Below are 25,405 nucleotides of genomic sequence, written 5' to 3' on the forward strand. Positions count from 1 at the left end.
TTCCCGTCCATCCCTATGGTCCAGCACTCCTTTTCCTTTCTCTCCCCTTCCCCTTATGATCCAGCAATGCCCTGTCCCCTCTACCTTCCCCTCTTCCCCTATGCTGCAGAACTCCATGTCCCCCCTGTCTCTCCTAACCCCGTATAGCCCAGCAGCTCTGTGTCCCCCTCTCCCTCCCACCACCAAAAAACTGCAGCTTCAGTGTTCATCAGGGTAGCAGGTCAGAGGGAAGGCAGCCTGGCAGCAGGAGATGCGGCTACAAAAATCCCAGTGACCTTCCCAGGTTGTGTAAGCAGCAAACCAAGCACTGGAAATGAAAGCCTGCTAAGTGTGGTTTATCACCTACACAAGCTGGGAAGGAACAGGCGTTGGGGTTTGTGTAGCTGCATCTCCCTCCTTCTTCTGCAATCTAGCATCTCTTTCTCATACTTACTCTCTCTCTCCCCCCAGCCCCAACAATCTGACATGCCCCCTCTTCCCAGCCTGCACTCCCACAGTCTGGCATGTCCCCCTCTCCTAACTCCCACCCTCCGCAGTCTGACATAGAAACATAGAAACATGACGGCAGATAAAGGCCACATGACCCATCCAGTCTGCACATCCTTTGTAACCCCTAATTCTTCCTGTTCCTAAGCGATCCGACATGCTTATCCCATGCCTTTTTAAATTCTGGAACAGTCCTCGACTCCACCACCTCCACCGGGAGATTATTCCACGCCTCCACCACCCTTTCTGTGAAATAATACTTCCTTAGGTTACTCCTAAGCCTGTTCCCTCTTAACTTTGTCGTATGCCCCCTCATTCCAGAGCTCTCCTTCATTTGAAAAAGGCTCTCTTCCTTTACATAAATGCCCTTGAGATATTTAAACGTCTCTATCATGTCTCCTCTCTCCTCTCTTCCAGTGTATACATGTTGAGGCTCATAAGCCTGTCCCTATAATTTTTGCATTCAAGACCGCTTACTAATTTTGTAGCCGCCCTCTGGACCGACTCCATCCTGTTTATATCTTTCCGTAAGTGTGGTCTCCAGAACTGCACACAGTACTCCAAATGAGGCCTCACCAGAGACTTATACAACGGCACTATCACCTCCTTTTTCCTGCTGGTCATGCCTCTCTTTATGCACCCAAGCACCCTTCTGGCTTTGGCCGTCGCTTTTTCTACCTGTTTAAAAGCTTTAAGGTCGTCAGACACAATCACCCCCAAGTCCTGCTCTTCGCACACTGAAGCGACCCAAGTGCATGACCCTGCATTTTTTGGGATTAAACCTCAGTTGCAAAATATCGGTCTATTCCTCTAGCTTCGCTAGGTCCTTCCTCGTGTCATTCGCACCCTCCAGGGTGTCCACCCTGTTGCAGAGTTTAGTATCATCCGCAAAGAGACAAACCTTACCAGACAGCCCTTCCGCAATATCGCTCACAAAGACATTAAAAAGAGCCGGCCCTAGGACCGATCCCTGCGGTACTCCACTGACTACCTCCTTTTCCTCGGAGCAAGCTCCATTTACCACCACCCTCTGTCGCCTACCATTCAACCAATTTTTTACCCAATCAGTTACTCTAGGTCCCGCACCGAGGGCACTCAATTTATTTATCAATCGCCTGTGCGGAACCGTGTCAAAGGCTTTGCTGAAATCCAAGTATACCACATCAAGCGCCCCTCCCACATCCAACTGTTTGGTCACCCAGTCGAAGAAGACAGTCAGATTCGTCTGACACGACCTTCCACTAGTGAAGTCATTCTGCCTTGGGTCCCGCATTCCATGTAGTTCAAGAAATGTCACAATCCTCCTCTTTAGAAGCGTTTCCATTAGCTTACTCACCACCAAGGTCAGACTGACAGGTCTGTAATTCCCTACCTCCTCCTTACTTCCACTCTTGTGCAAAAGAACAACATCCGCCCTTCTCCAGTCCACCGGGACCACTCCAGTTTCTAAGGAAGCATTGAAGAGGTCCGTCAGCAGAGCCAAAAGAACTTCTCCAAGTTTCTTAAGCACCCTCAGGTGTATCCCATCAGGCCCCATCGCTCTGTCTACTTTTAGTTTGGCAAGCTCCTCACGAACACAGTCCTCCGTAAATGGGTCTTGGTCTACCATACATCCATCCCCTTTAGCCTTTGTTTTCTGCAGCCCTACCCCCAGTCTTTCATTCGTGAGCACAGAGCTAAAATAATCGTTAAGCAGTTCAGCTTTATCCTTATCATCTTCCACATATTTCTGTCCCTCAGCTTTGAGCCTCACAATGCTGTTATGGCACTTCCTCGTCACTTACATATCTGAAAAAGGTCTTGTCCCCCAATTTTACGGTACTAGCTATCTCTTCCTCCATTTGCCGCTTCGCTTTCCTGATAGCTTTTCCAGCTTCTCTTCGCTTATTTAGGTATTCTGTCCTGTCTTCCTCTTTCTGACATGTCACCCTCTCCTCAGCCCCCAATCTCAATGGTCTGACAAGTCCAAGTCAGACCATGAGGGTGGAGATGGGGGTGAAGGACATGTCCCTCTTCTCTCCCCTGTTCCCTTAGCCATGATCTGGTATCTCTCCTGACCCCCACACATCCAGCACCTCTTCCTCTGCCTTCCTTCATCTCCTCCTTATGAGTCCAGTACGTCTCCTTTCCTTCTCTCCCCAACCCCCGCTCTCCACGGTTTGATATGTACCCCTCTCCCCCACCTTCCCCCTATCATCTGACATGTCCCTCCTCTCCCCTGTTCCCTGAATCAAGGTCTGTTATCTCTCCTGCCCCCCTCCCCCACACATGTCCAGCACCTCTCCCTCTGCCTTCTTCTTTCTTCCCCCCATGGGTCCAGCACCTCTCCCATCTTCATCTGCCTTCCTCCATCTCCTCCCCATGAGTCCAGTACCTCTCTTTCCCCAACCCCCGCTCTCCACGGTTTATGTCTTCCTCTCCTTATGTCCCCCCACCATGGTCTGACATGTCCCTCCTCTCTCCTCTGTTCCCTCAATTAAGGTCTGGCATCTCTTCTGTCTCCCTCCCCCACACATGTCCAGCACCTCTCCCTGTACCTTCCTCCATCTCCTCCCCGTGGGTCCAGCTTCTTCTTTCCCTCCTGGTAAGTCCAGTACTTCACCTCCCCCAACAAATCTAGCAGTTCTTCCTCATCCTCCCTCAGCACTCCCATCCACAAAAACCTGATTTCTTTGCTGGTGCCGGCAACGGCAACAGGCTTTTGGGCCGACCCGGTCCTTTCCTCTGCAGCATCCCGCCTATGCATAAACAGGAGGTTACGTAAGGGGGTGGGATGCTGCAGAGGGAAGGACCTGGGTTGGCCCAGACAGCCTGTTGTTTGCTGCTGCTGACGGTACCAACAAAGAACTCAGGTATTTGTGGACGTGGGGGGGGGGGGGCACCTAGGGAGGATGAGGAAGTGCCAGACTCGGGGGAAGAGGCACTGGAGTCATGGAGAGGGAAGGAAGAGGTGCAAGATCTGCGGTGGTAGAGAAGAGAAAACAGGGGAAAAACCCAAACAGGAAAAAAAATGCCATTCCATGTGATGGCCCCGTGACACACCTCCCAGGTGTTCGCAACACACCGGTTAAGAACCGCTGGTTTAACCTAATTTTTAAAACATTCAAGAAAGCAAGAAACTTTTGGAAATAGTGTCACATTTATATTCTCATTTTGCTGATTTGGAGGCCTGCTGAGATTACTTGCTAAATCACATATGGGGTAATTTGATAACTGGGTGACAAAACTTTGGTGCCTAGACTCAGCACACTGAACATTAATTCCATAACGGCATTTGAGCACCCAAATTCTATTCTAGAATACTAGCAAAAACTGGCATCTACAAGCCTACATTCAGGCATGCCACCTTACTCTATGTCAACAGAAGGCATACGTGAGTGCATGTAAATACAGCACTTTAGCACATAACTTACAGTGGGGCCCTTTTACTAAGATGCATTAGATGCTGATGTGCACTGTTAGGTCTAGAGCTGTGAGCCCTTGGTCCACAGTGGTGTGAAGAACGAGCCACCGGCTGGACAGGGTGGCTGCTCTTAGAAGTCACACAGGAACAGCTTTTGGGCTGAAGTACAGCTAGGCTCTCAGGAACAAGACTAATGATGTTTAGTGAAGAACCCCTGGTCCGTAGTAAGAAGGACAACAGGAGGCGAGTCTCTGGAAGAGAGAAAGAGAAGCTACTGGAACAAGTCCAGGACAGCTGGAACAGGTCAGCGACCCAGGGAACAGCGCTGAATCTCAGAAGAGAGCAAGGCAGCATCCCTGGCAGGTCCAACATCTCTGGGTAAGGGAGCCAGGAACTGGCTTAGGAGCCCAACAGCGTCACAGGACCCCACTCAGACTGAATAGCGTCTCTGGAACCCACTGTCACACACAGACAGGATAGCATCTCGGGAACCTTCTCACTCACAAACAAAGAAATGTCTCAGTAACCCTCTCACTCACAGACAGAGAGAATTGTCTCAAGAAACTGCTGGCAAAGCAGCGTCACAGGAGCAAGAGTGCATCCAACGCAAAGGCCCTGAGCTCAAGTTTGGGACGGGTTAAATGTTCCAACTGCGAAGTATCCACCATCTTGCTTTTCTTCCTGTCTGTTTTAGGAGGTTTTGCGGCCATAAGAAGAAATTTTGCTCCTGTAGCAGAGGTACCAAAGTTATCATTGTTAAATCAAGTTTCAGCAGTCATCTAAAAAAGTTTCAAAACTTTATGGAAATTGAAAAGCATTAGAGATTATTTCCCCAGACAATCATTTTGTTTTTTAGTACAATCGTTGATATTGTCCCAGTTAGACTATTGCAACACAGTTTATGTAGGATGCAAAGAAAACATACTAAAATCCCTGCAGACCACTCAAAACACAGCAGCGAGATTGATATCTAAAAAATAAAAATATGAAGGAGTAACCCCACTGCTTGCAATGTTACACTGGCTCCCAATTTAAGCCATGTTATTTTTTCAAAACTAGCACTCTTATTTTCAAAATACTGATTGGCATGTCTCCTGAATAGGTGTTAGACTTGACTGAGTTTATTTATTTATTTGTTACATTTGTACCCCACATTTTCCCACCTATTTGCAGGCTCAATGTGGCTTACCTAGTACCGTGAGGCGTTAGTCGCCTCCGGTGATGAAACAAATGCAAAGTGATGTTATTATCAAAGAGGTTCATGTGTTACAGACACATTAGGAGAATCGTAGAGAAGGGTTTTGGTTTCGTTGTGTTGCTGGGTTTACGCACTTAAGTAGGGTCAGTAGGGTATACTTTTTCAAACAGGATGGTCTTTAATGATTTCCGGAAGCTAAGGTGGTTGTATGTTGTTTTTATGGCTTTCAGTAGTTCATTCCACAGTTGCGTGCTTATGTTGATTTGTACTTGAGTCTCTTGCAGCTAGGGTAGTGAAGATTTAGGTATGTTCGTGATGGTCCGATTGTGTTTCTGGTTGGTAGGTCTATAAGGTCGGTCATGTATCCTGGGGCTTCGCCATAGATAATTTTGTGGACCAGGGTGCAGATTTTGAAAGTTATACATTCTTTGATTAGGAGCCAATGCAGTTTTTCTCGGAGGGGTTTAGCGCTTTCAAATTGTGATTTTCCAAATATAAGCCTGGCTGCTGTATTTTGAGCGGTCTGTAGTTTCTTTATGAGTTGCTCTTTGCATCCTGCATAAATTCCATTGCAGTAGTCTGCATGGCTTAGTACCATTGATTGTATTAAGTTACGGAATGTTGCCCTTGGGAAGAATGGTTTCACGCGTTTGAGTTTCCACATTGAGTGGAACATTTTCTTGATTATGGAATTAACTTGGCTCTCGAGTGTAAGGTTACGTTCGATTATGACACCGAGGATTGTCAAGTTATCTGAAATTGGGAGGATGTGGTCTGGGGTGACTAAGTTTGTGGGTATGTTTGTATTATATTGGGATGAGAGGATGAGGGAATGTGTTTTTTCTGTATTGAGTTTTAGTTGGAATGCATTTGCCCATGAGTTCATGGTGTCCAAGCCAAGGTTGATTTCGTTGGTGATTTCTGTCAGATCATGTTTGAAGGGGATGTATATTGTGACGTTGTCTGCATAGATGAATGGGTTGAGGCCCTGCATGGATAAAGACTTGGCTAATGGGGTCATCATCAGGTTGAAAAGGATCGGTGATAGTGGTGACCCTTGAGGGACTCCGCAGTCTGCTTTCCACGGTGATGATATATTTGAGTTCAATTTCACTTGGTATGTTCTGGTGGTTAGGGAACCCTTGATCCAGCTGAGTACGTTTCCACTAATCCCGAAGTAGTCTAGGAGTCTTAGTAGTATGTTATGGTTTACCATATCGAATGCACTGGACATGTCGAATTGAAGGAGAAGTATTCTTTTGCCTGTTGCTATTTCCTGCTTGAATTTGGCCAGGAGGGTGGTTAGCACTGTTTTGGTGCTATGGCGGGAGTGAAATCCTGATTGTGATTCATGTAGTATTGAGAATTTGTGTATGTAATCAGTGAGTTGCTTTCTTACCATACTTTCCATCAGCTTGACCGCTAGTGGAATAAATGCTACTGGGCGGTAGTTGGTGAGTTCATTTGTGTTTTTCTTGGTGTCTTTTCGTATGGGGGTGAGTAGGATGTTGCCATTTTCCTTGGGAAAGAGACCTTCTTGGAGCATGAAGTTTAGGTGGGATGTGAGATCTGTTGTGAATCGATCGGGGGCGGATTTTATAAGGTAGCTGGGGCGGGTGTCCAGTTTGCAGTGAGTGATTTACTACTTCATTTACCCAATTGTAAAAAATTAATTTACAAGAGTATTTACACTGCTGGTTTCAGCTATTTGGGTTCTAAATGGTGGAATGCAATACCAAAGGACAAAGAAGTATTTAGAAAAGAATTAAAAAACCTACCTTTTCAATAAATCTTATGGTTAATTGAATCTGTTACTGATGTTTCAACACCGATATGTAATTTTATAACTAAATTGTAATTTTTCTAACTGTTAATTGTTAGCCACATTGGACCGATACTTGTTTTTGGATAATTGTAGGATATAAAAATTAATCAAAAAATAAATCATACACTAGGTAGGTAATTCTGTCTTAAGTTAAAGCCTTTGTAGCTGGTATGAGGGTTAAAACAGTGGGGAAGTGCAGGAACTCTGCAGTTCAGTGTCTGCTCTCTTGCATGGTACCACGTGATTCCTCCTCCCCCAATTTGAAACAAGAGATCATGATATGATATTTGAAGGGATGGACTGAGGAGTAACATGAGATCACATTTCCTCACAGAGAGCAGCTATGACTATCCCATACAAACTCTTTGTTCACTGACAGATAACAGACTTCTACTACCTCCACTATCTACTACTACTACTACTTATCACTTCTGTAGTGCAAGAAGGCATACGCAGCGCTGTACACCATACATGAAAAAGACAGTCCCTGCTCAAAGAGCTCACAATCTAAGTAAGACAAGTAAACAGACAGAACAATTAAGAGGTAAGGGAATTAAAGAGGTGGGGATAAGAGGGTACAGGGCAAGTGAGTAATGGTTAGGAGTCAAAAGCAGTGGTAAAGAGGTGGGCTTTTAGCCTGGATTTGAAAACGGCCAAAGACGGGGCTGGACACACAGGCTCGGGAAGTCTATTCCATGCGTGAGGTGCAGCGAGATAAAAGGAACAAAGTCTGGAATTAGCAGTAGAGGAGACGGGGACAGACAAGAGAGATGTATCCACAGAACGGAGTACCCGAGGGGGGGCATAGGGAGACAAGAGTGGAGAGGTACTGGGGAGCGGTAGAGTGAATGCACTATCAAGGGCTAAATGGGAATCGACCTGTAAATCAGCTTTTTATTTGTGGAATTAGATTAGAAAAACCTTACCCTCTTTTTTGTGCAGCATTGAAAATGTTTTATTATCAGACAGCTTTTGCTCACTGAATCTGTTGCACTTTAAAACGGTAGACTGAACGGGTTCATGTATGATTGTTATTTTAGCTGATGCTTTGTTGCTATTCTTTAAATGAAAGATTTGTTTGTCCTTTCCTATCTTTTAATGAATTTCTCAAATTATTTATTATTTTATGGTTTTATTATAATGTTTGAATTGTAAATTGTTCTGATTTGCCTGACAATAAGTGATGGTATAGTAAAATAAATAAACGATAAATGATACATTGAACTAGCTTCCCAGGGTAGGTGGCGGAAGCGAAAATAGAAACAGAATTCAAGAAAACCTAGGTTAAACCGCAGATTCCTAGATATGAAGATGTGAAGGAAAGTCTGTGATCAAGTGGTGTGTGCAGTATTCCATTTGGAATGAGCAGCCTAGAAAGAAGCCTTGCAGGTCTTGTCTGCCATCAGTTTCTCTTTGTCTTTAATCTGTAGTGTTTCACCAGCTAATATTCAGCCCGCAGGAGGCAGACCGGCTATGTGCTGTGATCAGCATTTAGACCAGATATTCAATGCTGGGCATTTCCGATGACTGGCATTTAATATCCATTTTTTATATTTGGTCGGTTTAAACTTAACCGGCAAAGTCAATATTCAGCACTGGATGGTTAATTTTATAGCAGCCAAAGATATGCCTGCTATTTGGGTAGCCTAATTTGGCCATCAGCAAAGCCTCCTGCTAGCCTGTAAGCGTGCACCATCTTGATTTTCAACATCTACAAGGAACTGCATTTGTAGAGAGTGATGGTGCATATCCCACACCTACCCAGTGACTGGGGTTTGTGCATAGAAAGAGGAGTAGTGAAAGGTTCAAAAGATAAACCTTGAATTCTCTACCTCGCCACCTCTCCCTCCACTAGTCAGTTCCCCTCTTTCTCCTTCCCCTCATTCCTTTTCCTCCTTTCCTGAAGTTACTATAGAGGAAACTACACTTCTCCTTTCTTCCTCAAAATGTACCACCTGTTCCTCTGATCCCATTCCCACCCACCTTCTTAATACCATCTCACCTGCTCTTATTCCTTTTATCTGTCACATTCTCAACCTCTCACTTTCCACTGCAACTGTCCCTACTGCCTTTAAACATGCTGTGGTCACACCTCTCCTTAAGAAGCCTTCACTCGACCCTACTTGTCCCTCTAATTACCGACCCATCTCCCTCCTCCCTTTTCTCTCCAAATTACTTGAGCATGCTGTTCACCACCGCTGCCTTGATTTTCTCTCCTCACATGCTATTCTTGACCCACTACAATCTGGTTTTCGCCCTCTCCACTCAACCGAAACTGCGCTTACTAAAGTCTCCAATGACCTATTACTGGCTAAATCCAGAGGTCTCTATTCCATCCTCATTCTTCTTGATCTTTCCGCTGCTTTTGACACTGTTGATCACAGCATACTCCTCGATACCCTGTCCTCACTTGGATTCCAGGGCTCTGTCCTTTCCTGGTTCTCTTCCTACCTCTCCCTCCGCACCTTCAGTGTTCACTCTGGTGGATCCTCTTCTACTTCTATCCCTCTGCCTGTCGGCGTACCTCAGGGTTCTGTTCTTGGTCCCCTCCTCTTTTCTATCTACACTTCTTCTCTTGGTGCATTAATCTCATCCCATGGCTTTTCCTACCATCTCTATGCTGATGACTCCCAAATCTACCTTTCTACCCCTGATATCTCACCTTGCATCCAAACCAAAGTTTCAGCGTGCTTGTCTGACATTGCTGTCTGGATGTCTCAACGCCACCTGAAATTAAACATGACCAAAACCGAGCATCTCATTTTCCCCCCCAAACCCACCTCCCCCCTCCTCCCGTTTTCTATTTCTGTTGATGGCTCTCTCATTCTCCCTGTCTCCTCAGCTCGAAACCTTGGGGTCATCTTTGACTCTTCTCTCTCCTTCTCTGCTCATATCCAGCAGATCGCCAAGACCTGTCGTTTCTTTCTTTACAACATCCGTAAAATCCGCCCCTTTCTTTCCGAGCACTCTACCAAAACCCTCATCCACACCCTTGTCACCTCTCGTTTAGACTACTGCAATCTGCTTCTTGTGGCCTCCCACTTAGTCACCTCTACCAATCGGTTCAAAACTCTGCTGCCCGTCTCGTCTTCCGCCAGGGTCGCTTTACTCATACTACCCCTCTCCTCAAGTCGCTTCACTGGCTCCCTATCCGTTTTCGCATCCTGTTCAAACTTCTTCTACTAACCTATAAATGTACTCACTCTGCTGCTCCCCAGTATCTCTCCACACTCGTCCTTCCCTACACCCCGTCCCGTGCACTCCGCTCCATGGATAAATCCTTCTTATCTGTTCCCTTCTCCACTACTGCCAACTCCAGACTTCGCGCCTTCTGTCTCGCTGCACCCTACGCCTGGAATAAACTTCCTGAGTCCCTACGTCTTGCCCCATCCTTGGCCACCTTTAAATCTAGACTGAAAGCCCACCTCTTTAACATTGCTTTTGACTCGTAACCACTTGTAACCACTCGCCTTCACCTACCCTCCTCTCCTCCTTCCTGTACACATTAATTGATTTGATTTGCTTACTTTATTTTTTGTCTATTAGATTGTAAGCTCTTTGAACAGGGACTGTCTTTCTTCTATGTTTGTGCAGCGCTGAGTACGCCTTGTAGCACTATAGAAATGCTAAATAGTAGTAGTAGTAGAAAGTAACAACTTCAACTTTTAAAGTAATTTTCTGTACAGGAGAGAAGGAGGAGGACTGCTGTAAATAAGTTTGCCACCTGTAAAGAACTGTTCTGGTGGGGGGGATTCATCAATTGAAAGCATAAATAACGTTGATGTTGGTTCAAGATAACACCTGGTGTGGACTACTTATTTGGTAAAAGCCATGAATCTGATGCTGTGCATTCCATCCTGACATGACGTTCCTGATCCTGGTCCCAAACAAATAGATTATCTATGTGTCCTTCTTTCCATCATCTCAGGCAGTGACTAGCCAGTCACCTAGACCACATCTACAACCAGGAGGTTACTTATTCATTTACTACTTACTACTAGGTGTCAGTGGAATCCAGAAAATATATACCTGCAGTATATGTACTGGCCATAGGGTAGGGTATTCACCAGTGGTCCTCAAAGCTGCAAACAAATTGTACATAAGAATAACCATACTGGGTCAGACCAGTGGTCTATCTCATGTTTATTCTTTATTGACATCATGGAAACCTAAGTCGTTTGTGGTCCTTGAGGACTGAAGTGAATACCATGGCCTTAGGGTATCACTATTGTACTAATGTAATCCTGACCACAGAGCAGTGGTTCCCACATCTGGTCCTGGAGGTACCCCAGCCAGTCATGTTTTCACAATATCCACAATGAATTTTCATAAGAGAAATTTACACGCACTGCCCCCACTTCATGCAAATCTCTCATAAATATCAATTGTGGATATCCTGAAAACCTGACTAGCTGGGGTGCCTCGAGGACCAGGTTTGAGAACCAGTGCCATTGGGCATATAGACATTTTCCATTAGCAAGACCCTGTGTACACTTTAATATTTCCTTTTTCTCTTTCTCTTCTTTCAGCATCTTCAATATTTGCACTAAAGGAGATTCAGCTGCAGAAGGAGATGGTACAGAAATCTTCTGTGTTACATAGTTCAGGTGGGTTGCGCTAATGATGGCAGTGCAGATCCTGCACTCCCCCCCCCCCCCCCCGACACACACATTTCCATGACCACCTCAAATACATGTCCTTTCCCACTTAGCTAGCGCCTTCCTCCCATCTGTCAACAACATTAAACATAGCCCTTCCATTTTGTATTATTCCTATCCTAATTATTACCTTGTTATGCTCTTATTAGCTAGCATTCTATTCATGCGTTATTATTTTATTTTAGAGAATTAACACATAGTAAATGGTGGTAGAAAGACTCATTTGGCCTGCTTACTTGCTCTCTATCTACACTGCTCTGGCTGAGGATATCTCTGAGCTGGAGCCTGATGGTTAGAGTAGCAGACTGAGAAACAATTCAATTCTCACTGCTGCTCTCTGATCTCCTACAAGTCACTTAACCCTCCAGTACCTCAGGTAAAAAATGAGACTGCAACTCCTCCAGGGACAGGAAAAATATATACTGTACCTGAATATAATTCACAAAAAGGCATGAACCAAATCTAGATGTACAACAGAACTGCTCCATGGGGCTCAGTTTTGTTCCTTATTCTTTATTAATATCTACTATATATTCAGTCTGCAGGGCGAATGAGTCATGATCTGCTTTTAGTTCCTTTCATATATGCAAATGATATCTGGTTTCTATGCCCTATTGGCCAGGAGAGGGAGGTGGCCGCTTGTATAGGTTTATTGGTTCTTGATATACTGCCTTTCAGGTCCTCAAAGTGGTTTATGTAAAAAAAAAAAAGAGGAAAGGATCACAGTTACTGACACTGGCATGTAATTACAGAATACTGCGAGCTGGAAAATGGTCATTTACACATGTATGTGTTCACATATGCATATAAATCCCTAGAAGGGTGACATTTGCACACATTCTTCTCATCTTAAAATAGGCAGGCTTATTACAGAATTAATTACCCCCAAAGTATACCACTTTAATGGGGAGATTCTATATATGGCGCCTAAAAAAATCGGCGCTGAAATCAGTGCCAACTAAGCATATTCTATAATCTCTGCCTAGATTATAGAATACGCTTAGCTGATATTTCAGTGCCTAAATCTACACACATCCATTTACACCAATGAAAACGTGGCATAGGTTCCAGCGTGTAGATTTAAGCGCAATGGGCATATTCTATAATTAGACGTGTCAATTTTGGAACACCCACGAAACGCCCATTTCCCTGCCCATAACCACGCTCCTTTTTGCCTTCGCATATTAGAAGTTTGGCGTACATCGTTACAGAATACTCTTAGCGACTTGTGCGCCTAAATTAGCTTGTTAAGAGCTGCTATCAGCGCTCATTCGCATGTTAAGCTTGTTAACTTCTGCGCATTGTTATAGAATCTGTGCCGATTTTGGTGAGGACCTCTAGGCGCACTATATAGAATCCGGGGGTAAACGGGTAAATAAGGGTACTTAAATGTAAATAAATTCAACCATCTGGAGGTTATCAATAGAAATCAAACAAAATAAAACATGGAAAAGAAAATAAGATGATACCTTTTTTATTGGACATAACTTAATACATTTCTTGATTAGCTTTCGAAGGTTGCCCTTCTTCGTCAGATCGGAAATAAGCAAATGTGCTAGCTGACAGTGTATATAAGTGAAAACATTCAAGCATTGCTATGACAGTCTGACAGGGTGGGAGGATGGGAGTGGGTAGGAAGTATGCATGGGGACATCAAAGCATATCATTGGTATTCTAACAGGGTGGGTGTGGATAGGTGAGGGGAGGGTGATCAACAGAGACATACAGCTTTATGGTTTATAATGGGCTAGGAACCCCAGGTCCTTGTTAAGTCCTTTCTGTTGGGTGTTAAAATATTCAATCATTCTGACTTCAAAGGTCTTACGTTCTTGTATGGTTTTAAAGTTACCTTTGAGGATTCTCACTGTGAAGTCACTGGTGCAGTGTCCTGGTCCTGTAAAATGCTGCCCAACAGGCGTGGGAACCCTGCTGGCACCAGCATTGTTTATATGATGTCTATGTAAATTGAATCTTGTCTTAAGCATCTGGCCTGTTTTATTTTGTTTGATTTCTATTGATAACCTTAAGAGTGGACTAACACGGCTACCACACAACCATCTGGAGGAAATCATTCCTTTTATTTCTGTCTTTGATTTTATTTTATTATTAATAGCATGATCATTTTGTTATTGGTAATATCAAATCAGCGTTGTATTATAATAATATTCCTTATTTTATTGTATTCATTATTTGATTGGCCTTATATTGTTTTATCATTTTAATGTTATTATTCTGTTATTGTAATTTAGGGGTCCTTTTACAAAGCTCTGGCAAAAAGTGGCCTTAGTGCACCCTTACGTGGATCTTTCCCGCTCGTTAAGGCCATTTTTATCAAAGCTGTAAAAATGGATTTTTTTCCATTTTTTTTGTGGACAATTTTTTAGAATTACCATGTGAACAGTAACCACCACCGCCCATTTTGTAGGCTGTAAGGACCCCCGTAGTACCCTTGTGCTAACTAGTTAGCATGCGATAACGCAGCTGTTATAACTGGCTAGCACTGGAACACCCACACTCCGCCCATAACATGCCCCTCCCAAAAAAAAAAAAGAATAATTTTTTAGCACCAGTTAGTGTGCACAGATTGTTTGATGTTGTAACATGTCCTGTGGTACTCCATTTTGTGCTGTGTTTAAGGCGTGTGTTAGCGCATAACACAGCTTAGTAAAAGGGCCCTATAATTTATGAAGCATCATTTGTTATTCAAGTATTATTTTACTATCAATAGCTTTATTTCATGGAAAGCCATCTGTGGCCTCTGACTCTTTCTCTCTCTATATTCCTACAGTACCTGCACAGAATGGAAAGTTAGGTTTATAGCACTCGCTGGGTAGCTGGGGCTCCTCCTGAAGAGAATTGGGCCAAGAGACCTGTAAAGTAGGCCTGATCTCAGCAGAAGAATGAGAACACCACCAGGGCTTCAGTGTGGCCAGCAAAGCTTTTAACAAAATGCATACTCCTCACGTACAGGAGGATTACGGTGGCTCTGGCAGCCCACTATGAACACTACAAAGACATATCAGTGCCACACCATGTTTTGGAGAGGTTTCCTACATTGATTATTAAAGCGAAGACCTACCATCATCATGCTCCTTCATCATCATCTTCCAACGTACAGGAACTCAAGGAAGGAGTGGAGCGTGGCATTGGGCATGGGGGAGGGACTTGACATTTGGAGAGGCAAAAAAAGGCTTAGAAAATGTAGGCAAAGCCTGGAGTCTAAGGAAAGGACAAAGATGTCTGACAAGAGGGCAGGTCTCTGACTCTGGGTCAGTGATTTCTCCATGATTGAAGCCCCATCTACTGGTGGGGGAACTATAGAGTGTCATTACTTTCTGCTTATGGAGTCTCTGAGAGAGAAATCCTCGACCGGACCTTGCAAAGCACAGTAGGGAAAACTGAGCAAAAATCAGACAGCAGTGAGTATGAAACAGAACAAACACACATGCTCTTAGTCAAGGGGAAAGACTAAACCTGTCTTGGGTTTGTCCATATTGTATGCTGAGACCTGTAATTTCAATTTCCTTTAAAAAAAAGCAGGGACCATAATGCCATACAAAGTCACATGGTGGAAGTTTTTTATTATTATTTATAGTTTACAATTCTTTAATTCAAGAAACTCAACAATTACTTGAATATGGAAATAGCAAGCTGCAAGTAAGGTAGCAGGAAACATACCCCAAAAGAGGAAGAAAAATATACATCTCTAAATATTGTTCACCAGATTGAAGGGAACAAGGACCCCCCGTCAGATGGAGTGCAAATGTCTTTCAAATTGGTAATTGTAACAAAAAAAGAGATTGGCTGTGTAACTGACTCAGCTTCTGAGGTTGTATTAGCTACCTTTGCATGTTTTGACACAGTGGTGTAGCCATGGGGGGGCCTGGGCCCCCCACCCCCACTTTTGGCTCAGGTCCCCTCCACAACTGGAGCAGATATTGGATGGGTGGCAGGGATACCCAGTCCTTGCCAGTGGATGAGATCCACTGCCCGAACTGCCTCAGCCGGAAGAAGTTAGTGGCTACCGATGTCTGCACTCTTTGCGCATGCTCAGTGCAGGCAGCAGCAGCTGGAAAGGAGGCCGCTGACTTCTTCCTGCTTGGACAGTTCAGGCAGTGGATCTTGTCCACTAATGGAGGTTTGGCATCCCCGCCAGCAAAGATAAGATTAACGTTGCGGTGGCAGGGGAAGGAGGTAATGTGTTTCCCACCCCCCAGTCCACCCCTGAGAACCCCCTAAAATCCAGTGCTGGCTATGCCCCTGTTTTGACATTATCTATAGGTCCACACTGACGTTGTATTAGCCATTTTCCTCTAATAGTTTTGACAATAATTGTAAGCCACATTGAACTCAAGAGGCTGAATATAGGATACAAGTGTCATGGTAAAGTGAAGTAATCAGGAGCTTATGACAAAGCAACACAACTGTAATCAAGTAGACCCTGTGGGAGAAGATGACAATCATAGGAGTTTGTGTTCCCTGGGCTCAAAAAACAAATATGAATTACCCTTCCCCCAAAATAACAGAGCATTTACAAGGAAATTTGTATTGAAAATGTGCTCCCAAGGCCATGGTCCTACACCTAAGGGGCTAGAAAATCCTTGCATAGCCCTAGATAGATTTGAACACATGATCTGAGGAATTTTTCCTTGATATGTTTAAAGCATAAACAAATATAGCATTAAAATCTGGCTCTAAGACAAAAACAGCTAACAGCAGTGCCTTGGTTGCCACCACACCCAAAGCTATCTATTATTGACCTCCCCTGGTTTTCTTCCTTGTCCTGAATTCCTTCAGTCCCAGAAGTTAAGTACAAAAAATTTGAGCTATATAGGTAGCATTGCCTAGGGGAAAGATTTGCAGTATCTTAAAAAATATTTATTTAACATATCTTCAGGGGGAAATAAGGTAGAGATTTAGCAAAGTTCAGCAGTCTGGAGTTCAGTCTTCTAATTTTCCAACAATTCCACCTTTCGGCCCACACAGTCCTCATCTCCTATCAGGAGCAGTATTAATCCATTCAGCCTCTTCCATGGCCAGACTGTCTCCCCAAGCTTGGATTCGTTCTGCTTGAGAATCATTTCTTGTTTATCCATCTTAGCTGAAATGCTGTTAAGCTCCTCAAAAGTCACAGTACACTTACGAGAGAGATGTTTTTAAACCTGCTAAGAAATCCCACCTGACTCCAGTGTGACCAGTGTTGGGCATTTCTGGCCACCCTGACTAATTAAGGAAACTTAATCCATCCTCTTCCCTACTGGGGGGGAGGGATAATCACTTGAACCCCTGAACAAACTTGAGTCAGAAGCAAGTGTGTGAAAGGACTCTATAAATCCAGGCCCTCCATGTATCTGCCTGCAGCACCAAGAATTGCTCCCCCAGGTTAAGAGAGACGAAATGCTAAAGGTAATCAGCTGGTTGAGATGAGTGTAACCTCAGAGGATAACTGCATACACATAGATTTCCTTCTCTGTTATTTCACAATTCTACCAGTGTAAGAAAAATGAATGCAGTACATATATTAGGAAGGTCAATAAACATTTTCAGATTTATGGAGAGAAATGCAACTCTTTACCTTCCTTATGTAGTTAAGAAGTCATCTTAAGTCCTGAATTTTCAAGTGCTAAGTGTGTGTGTGTCGGGGGGGGGGGGGGGGGGGGGGAGGGTCACATCAGCTAATAGTACTGACTTGAGAGCTAAGCTCATGTATGTGAGTATCCTCACACCAGCCTTCTGAACTCTCTCTGGCAAATTTCCATCAATGTCACCAATGCTGGCAAATCCTTTTGCAGCACACCTGACCAAGCTTCATCAAATTTCCACCAAATCTCCTAAAAATCCACAGCAAGCCTCCCGAAACTTAAGAGAGCCTGAAGAAAGCATATACAGAGCACAGTCACCTCACCTCCCTGTGCTGGCTGTAGTAATGGGAAACCTTTGTACCCTTCATCCCACCTGCCACCAACAGCAGAGTCCTCTCACTGAATCTCAGTGAATTTAATGCACTTTCAGAAGATGAACAGTTAATCCCTCCCCCACATCCATCTATATGATGCTGATACCAAATAATTAGCATAGAACTATTTAATGAAATGCTGTAAACGTTGTAATATGAACCATCTATGCCTGATGTTTCTATGGTTTGTTGAATTCAATGCAATAGAGTGCACAGAATATTAAAGATTGATGAATACTAGACTGATCTGGTTGGATTGGATTGGGATTTAATGATTTTATATACTGCATAAATACCTTAGGGCAGTGATTCCCAAACCTGGTCCTGGAGGCACCCCAGCTAGTCAGGTTTTCAGTATATCTCCCATGAATATCCATGAGGTTAGATTTGCATGCAGTGGAGGCTGTGCATGCAAATCTCTCTCATGAGTATTCACTGTGGATATACTGAAACCTGACTGGCTGGGGTGCCTCCAGGATGCCTGAGCATCTGCAGTAGTGTATACTGTCACTTAGTAAAATGGCCCCTTAGTGTCAAAGCAGTTTATAATTAACAATTTCAAAACAAAAAGTACAACATACAATTCCATTATTGTAAAATCTCAACACATCAATTAAAATACTGTTGAAACAACCAGGTTTTTAAAAGTTTGCAAAAGGTAAAATAAGAACAAAACTTTACGAAGTTCCTCAGGCAAAGAATTCCAGAGAAAAGGTCCAGCATATGAAAACACTCTTTTTCTAGTTGTTATAAGCTTAATAAAATCAACACTTGGGAATTGAAAAAGATTCTTTTGTGAGGAGCGTAGTTCCTGCTGAGATATATTTTGACAAATTGCCAGAAAGATAATTGGACGTTCCAAATGATACGCTGTATATACCTGACACAGTATCTTGAGTGTAATATGTACTGCCACAGGCAACCAGTGCAGTTGGTACAGTACTGGTGTAATATGGTCCAATCTTTTGGACCCAGTTATCAAACGAGCAGCTGTACTTTGCAGCAATTGCAAGTGTTGAAGGCTAATTTTACTCAGTCTAATCAAACCAGAATTACAATAGTCTAGCCTGCTACTGACTAAAGCATGCACCAATATTATTAGATTACCTTCAGTCAATACAGGTTTCAATTGTCGTATCATCCGAAGATGAAAATATATGACCTAACTGCAAATTAAAATTCAGTGCATCATCACATCAAAAACCCAAAGTCATTATGTCTTGCAGGAGTAGAAGAGGTCTGCCACACACCTTTGGAAAAACATATAAACTGTTATTTTTCCAAGGACAAGCAGGCCTTCATATTCTCACAGTGGGTGACATCATTGGACGGAGCCTAATGCAGACTAGAGAGACTGAGAACTTTCTCACTCGCCACACAAGCACAGGTCCCTCAGTCTCATTTTTTCCACGGAACAGGGAGGACGCATTTTGTGTTCTCCTCACAATGTGTCTCTCTCTCTTTCGCAATGCCTTTCTGTTTGGGTATTTTTACTCTTTTAGGCTATTATTTTTTATTCTTCCTTTTCCCTTTATTTTAACTAGTTTTTTCGGCTCCTCAAAGTTTCCTTTATTTTGCTCGAGCTGCTAGGCCCATTTAGGTGGAGCACCAACCTCAGTTTGAATGCTGCCCCTTTTTCGGTTCATAATTGAGTGATTTTTTTCTTGATGTCCCAGAAGATCCCCAGTGGGTGATGTCTGTGACGGACCCGCACTCTTGGTGCATCGGGTGCCTTGGGCCTGACCATGAGCCTTACTCTTGTTCTCTCTGTTTAAAAATGCAGTTAAGGACACAGAGGGCAAGGCAGGTCCAACAGGAGAAACATTTTGGCTTCTTGAAGGCTGGTACATTGTCTTTGGCACTGGAAACATCGACCTCGATGGCTACCAAGACTTCAACATCCACTGGGAGCGCACCAACATCGAAAAGGTCTCCACCTCTCTTGACATCAGACACTAAAAGCAGGCCCCAGGACCGGTCAGCATCAGACCGGACACTGAGGAAATGTCCGGGTTCAACGTCGTCAATGTCGGCACCAAAGGACTGGGGTGCTGAGCATCGGGAGAAACCCAAGAAGCACAAGCATCAATCCTCATTGACGCATGGTGCCGACAGCAACAGGGCATCGGCTTCGCCGGTACCCAAGCAATGCCAGCACCAGGAGGAGTTCTCCCCTCTTTTGAAGAGGTGCTGGTGTGCAAGTCTATGGGGCAGCCAGGTCCCCGCTATCGGTTTGGCACCATCGCTTTCTCAGGCTGCCTGTCTCCTGGATCCCCCGCCTTTGCCTTCCTATGATGAGTGGTTCCGAGCCATGCTCAGGAAGGAGCTGGTGCAGATGCTGCAGCAGCTACAAATTGCTCAGGCATCGAGGGCGCTTGCACCAGCTGCAAATCAGCTCCAGATTCTTCCTGAGGTTCAGCCCATGCCCGTGCAGACATCTTCAACACCGGCACCTCGAAGGGTGTCGACATCGGCACATACAGTACCTTTCTCGACATTGGAGAAAGCTTCCTCAGAATCAGAGCATAGGGCTGTACCTTGGAGCTTTTTGGGGCGTGTACACGGCTCCACTGAGCTAAGGCAGAAACAAGACTCATTCAGCCAGGTCTAAGTATGGTGAAGAGTCTGAGTGGAACCCGCTGAGTAGAATCACTAACTCCTTTATCATGAGCCTTGTAAAAATCTACAAAGGCCTCCTGTATCTCTTGTGCAGCAGTGACCGGGTAACCCGCCAGCGTGCATATTCGGGTTATAACCTGCTTCACTCCCCTAGGTTTAATTAGCGCTGACATCAGTTTACCAGCTTTATTACCCAACATATGAAGATTGTATTTATATAACTAAATATCCTGGGCAGCCCTATGTAAAAGATTGTTAAGTTTATGAAGTTCAAGATATTCCTGCCGCACCCCTACATCGCAGGTCAAAATATGACTACCCCATACCGTCTGTAGTTGCGCTGTCAAAGACATTATTCAGTCATCTCTATCCCTTCGAGCGCGTGCTGTGTAAGCTAGTATTTTCCCTCTTAAGCACTGCCTTGCTGACTTCCCAGTATGTTATGTGACCAACAACTTCAGGATCATTATCCATCAAATAATCAGCCCAAGCTTAGTGTAGAAATGTACGAAACTGGGGGTCCAAGTATAAAGAAGGATTTATATGCCACACCCTTGCTGTATCCCCTGAACACCAGCGAACATCCACCCACACTAAACAGTGGTCTGAGATAACCCCATCATCAATTCCAGCAGCTGTCACCTGAGAGAAAAGGGAACGGCCCAATAGCAAGTAATCCAAGTAATGGAGAAAAAAAAGTGTTGTCATGGTCTTCAGGATGCAACACCCTCCGAATATCTAGCAACCTTAGCGCTCAGAGAAGCAGATTGGCTCCCCTACCCTCCCAATCTACAGATCGGGGCTTAGAAGGATGGCAATCTATTAAGGGTTCTACCGTAACATTGAAATCACCCCCTACAATTAGTTGGTACCCACTCAATGACACTAGTTGGGTCAGTAATCGAGAAAAAAAGGAGTGGGAATAAATATTAGGGGCATACACTAAGCAGGCCACTTTGGTTTCCGCAAGTTCCCCTGCCCATATGACATACTGCCCATCAGGATCTTGAATGAGCTTGTGAAGTTCTACATGGTGCTTTTTGTGGATTAGGATGGCCACTCCCTGTTGTCTCCCATTAAAGGATGAATAAGCCAACTTGCCCACGCAATTTCATAGCAATTTTAAGTGCTCCATGTTAGACAAGTGGGTCTCCTGTAAGAACATTACATCTAGTTTCATCTTGGAGCAATACGATAGCACTTTCATGCGCTTTACTAGAGAGTGGATGCCATCTACATTCCAAGATGCAGTGCTCAAGCTACCCAGTTTGCAGAGAGCAGGACCACCCCAAAAGGTTAATCAACAGGTCAACAAGGTGAGGGCAGCGTCCCAGCCATGCCTCCCCCACCAGGCTGCTTCAAGGGCATGGTAAGATTACCTGTCTTGAACACACTCTCAAGAACCCCAGAAATCCAGGAAACTCAATCCAACCCCTCCCCCAAACCCCATCCCAACATCCCCCAATACTTTCCCCGTCTGAACATTCCCACAGAAAAGGAACCATATACATATCCATTGTCCATTAGAACATCCACACAAACATACCCACGCTTTAACCGAGAGAACCCCTATTTGACCCAAAACCCAAAAGAAAGAACCCCCTGCCAGAAACAGGTGCCTCAAACCTCCCTTATCCCGTCCTTCTCCCTTCCCCCCCCCCCCATATGAGCACTTCAGCATGCTTACAATGCAGCAATCAGTGTTAATGATGTGCTGCCATTTCGAGCTGTTCCTCAGGTGCAGTCTGTCACTGCAGTCCGTATCCCAGGAGCCCATGATTACCATCCAGTGAAAGGTTTGCTCTTGCAGCCATTATCAAAAAAAGGCCACCATCTGTGACAAGGAGAGGGGGGGTGACTGTGTGTATAGGTTTATTGGTTTTTGATATAGCTTTGGAACATTTAGATTTCGTAGCAGTGTGATTGGTGAACCAATTTTTAAGTGTAGTTGATGTGATTGCATTCCTGGTGGATGCAGTGAATTTAGAAATTCAACCGGATAATTTACAATGTTGTTAGTATCTTGCATTGAGTCAATGGACAAATACTCTTTAGTTTCAACTGGTAGCATTTCGTGGATTTTGTTCATTTCACTGACGTTTAAGTTTTTCAGAGCTAGAATTGCTTGTTCACATAACCATTTGTGGTTTTGATAATGATTTTTACAACAATAATCTCTTTGGTCCTTGCTCTTACTTAATGTTAATACAATATACGTAATGAGAGCAAGTATAAGTGTAAGCTGAGGGTTTGTGAAGGTGCGAAGAAGGGTTATGCCGTCCAGCTCCTTAAGAAGCCACGAGCGAAGCGGAAGCTTGCCGTTGGGCTTGGACTAGTATATTTTGCCCTTGCACACACTACAGCTAAGTACTATTTGAATAATAGTCACATAACAAAAGAAAGTGTTTAAGTAGAGGTTTTTATGACTGATGAGGATTCTCGCTAGCGTGTATGAAAAGTTTAACACGCAGAGCAGAGCGGTCAGCTAGTTAAATATTGAATTATATGGTAACAGCTGAAACCGAGATTCTGAAGTCTTTTCCTCTATTAGCATTAACAGTTGCCATTTCGGAGATTTATACTTGCTCTCATTACGTATATTTGATAATGATTTGCAATGTTTGGAAATATTTTCTCCTTTAAACTATTAGGGCCCTGTTTACTAAGCTGTGCTATAGGTGCACTAGCGTTTTTAACAAATGCTAAAAATTAGTGTACACTAACGCTAGAGACACCCATAGGAATATACGGGGTGTCTCTAGCATTAGCGTGTGCTAAAAACGCTAGCAAACCTTAGTAAACAGGGCCCTTAATTTCTTCTAAAATGTTGCATAAATAAATCTGGAATTAAAGCTATTTGTCCATCAGCATCACATTTTATTTTTCCTTCTCCTAACTCCAGAAGCTTTTTTGAAAATAGTTCAACAGATTCTTTACCTAAAGTTTTTGTTCGCATATTTTTGGTCAGTTTTAAATGCTGCATAGAACTCCAGAGTAGAGAACTTGAGACAAGCTTTGAGTTCATCGTACCTTTTTGAGCAACAGGTAATGTTTGTCAAAAGTCAGCTTCAACATTTTAATTGTTAATAGATTTGTAGAAATGTATGCTTTTCATTAGGTAATGTGATAATGATCCTGCTTTGTGATAAATCTGGCCCCAAAACTATGACCTGCTTTAGATATATTCTACTTTAAGTGAGCCTTAAACATTGACAGTGCTGAGGGGTGTGTGAAAATGTCTGAGTGGTGGTGTACTGCTGAGAGTGTGACTGGATATGTTAGAATGGGTGAGTGTGAGTGAGGGTGTGTTTTGCTGAGGGGTGTGTGAGACTGGATGTGAATGAGGGTGTGCTATTCTGTGGTGTGTGAATTGGGGCGTACTGTTGAGGGGTGAGTGTGTGTGAAGGTGTGCTACTCTGGGGTGTGTGGTACTGAGGGGTGAGTGTGAGCGGGGGTGTGCTATTCTGGGGTGTGTGAATGGGGTTGTTTTGCTGAGGGGTGTGTGAGAAAGGATGACATTGACATTGAGTTTAATACTCCCTTAAATCAGAAAATGTGGAGATTGGATCCCTACCTAGCACTAACTTTTCCTTTCCGATCAATTTGTTTAGATTGATTTTCTTGATTAGTTGTTTATTTCAATCTAGCAAGTGCCTGCTGTTTGGCTTTCACCGTTTTCCTGCCAAAACACAGCCTTCATTTCAAGAGCTTATTGAAATTCAGTTTCCCGTCCTTTTTGAGGAGCATTCCCCTGACATGGTAGTGAATTCATGCACACACACACTTCCCAGTCTGACCCAAATACTTTCTCCCTACACTGTTCCCACCAATCTCTGAACCTCTCGTACTGAAATTGTTAGGGAAGAGACAACTGCACAGCTGCTGTCCTTGTTTCTCCCCACCAGTCTCTAAGCCCTCACCCTGTCCCAGGGCCAGTGGAATACGGTAAGCAGGGTATGCACGGCAGGAGGGCACCAACATTTGAGGGGTGCAGGAACTGCCAATGTTTTGCTTACCCGTTGCACTCCATTGGCTGCTGCCGCCGCACACTACAGCCCTTCCAAGTCCTACCTTGAAGAGCCCACCCTGGTGGTGTAGTGGCCTCTGTGGCGGCAGGAAATAATCCCAATCTTTCCTGCCCTCTGCCACTACTCTGTCTCTGCTCTTCTGCGCCACCGCCATGTTTTTAAAATGGCTGCCGAGGCTTCCAGTCTTGGCAGCCATTTTGAAAACACGAGTGGCGCTGCAACGTCAGACTCCGAACTGGATTCAACAGCTTTCAACAGCAGCATGGCCACGGCGGACGAAGAACTTTAAAGACCTCGGGTCGACTGGCGGGGGTTGGGGTCCCCCGCCAGCTGAAGAAATATTTTTAAAGGCAGCGGCAGGTGGAAGCGGACCTCGGCTGGCGGGGGTTGGGGTCCCCCGCCAGCAAAGGTAAGCAACGGCAGCGGGGGAGGGTTGACAGTGGGAGGGGGTGGAGAGAGTCGGGGGGGGGGGGGTCTGGTTTGGTACAATTTGGCTAATGACAGTTTGTCTAAGGATACAATTCATCTAAACACCAATTCATCCAAATAGACAATTCATATAAAAGTGAATTAATCTAATGGACAATTGATGTGTAAATGAAATAATCAAGGTAAAGATGTGAAGTAATATTTTGTCATGTGACAGATCACTTTTTTAAAGTAAATAATGAGAATACGCCACACGCTTTAATCTAATCGACATTAACTCTACACGGCATTGTCCATAATTTGCGCTTTTAGAACAACATTGACAAACTTTTGTGCTTTCTAATTTTCTCATATTAACTTGCTTTACTCATGTTTATAAAATTAACTTCTTCCATAAAGTTTGTGTGCTAATCTTTTAATTTCTTAAATCAAAGGATTGAGACCTGTATCTTGCTGTTTTTTCTTACAAAAATTACATTGATGTTTGCATCAGTATTCTCTTTTGTTTAGACCAATTGTACCATTAGAACAACTGACCCATTACCCGTCATGTATTTTACACCAATTGCCCATTAGATGAACTGTCATTAAACCAATTGTTGGGGACCCAAAACCAACTGGATAGTGGCTCTTCAGGACCGTGGTTCCCATCCCCTGCTCTAGAGTCCCATTCCTGAATTTTAAAGCAATCACCTCGTAGCTTATAGTTGAGGTTTATTTTATGTTTTAACCAATGAATAGATAAATCTGCCCTGGTGAAAAGATATTTAAATCAGTGGGGCCCGAGACTGAAAATCACTTAT

At 44.0% G+C, this 25,405-nt stretch overlaps 1 protein-coding gene across 2 annotated transcripts in view; it reads left to right on the forward strand.

Annotated features, from left to right (window-relative positions):
* The window catches only part of LOC115463413 (cyclin-dependent kinase 16-like), a 119,221-nt gene extending 103,497 nt beyond the window's left edge, over positions 1–15,724 (forward strand). For both annotated transcript variants that reach the window (XM_030193879.1, XM_030193881.1), the window contains exons 16-17: positions 11,442–11,519; positions 14,359–15,724. In XM_030193879.1, coding sequence (XP_030049739.1) covers positions 11,442–11,519; positions 14,359–14,390 — 110 coding nt within the window. In that variant the 3' untranslated portion in view covers positions 14,391–15,724. The remainder of the gene's footprint in view (positions 1–11,441; positions 11,520–14,358) is intronic.
* The last annotated feature ends 9,681 nt before the right edge of the window (positions 15,725–25,405 follow it).

This window comes from Microcaecilia unicolor, chromosome 2 (assembly GCF_901765095.1).
Source record: "Microcaecilia unicolor chromosome 2, aMicUni1.1, whole genome shotgun sequence".
NCBI classification, from domain to species: domain Eukaryota; kingdom Metazoa; phylum Chordata; class Amphibia; order Gymnophiona; family Siphonopidae; genus Microcaecilia; species Microcaecilia unicolor.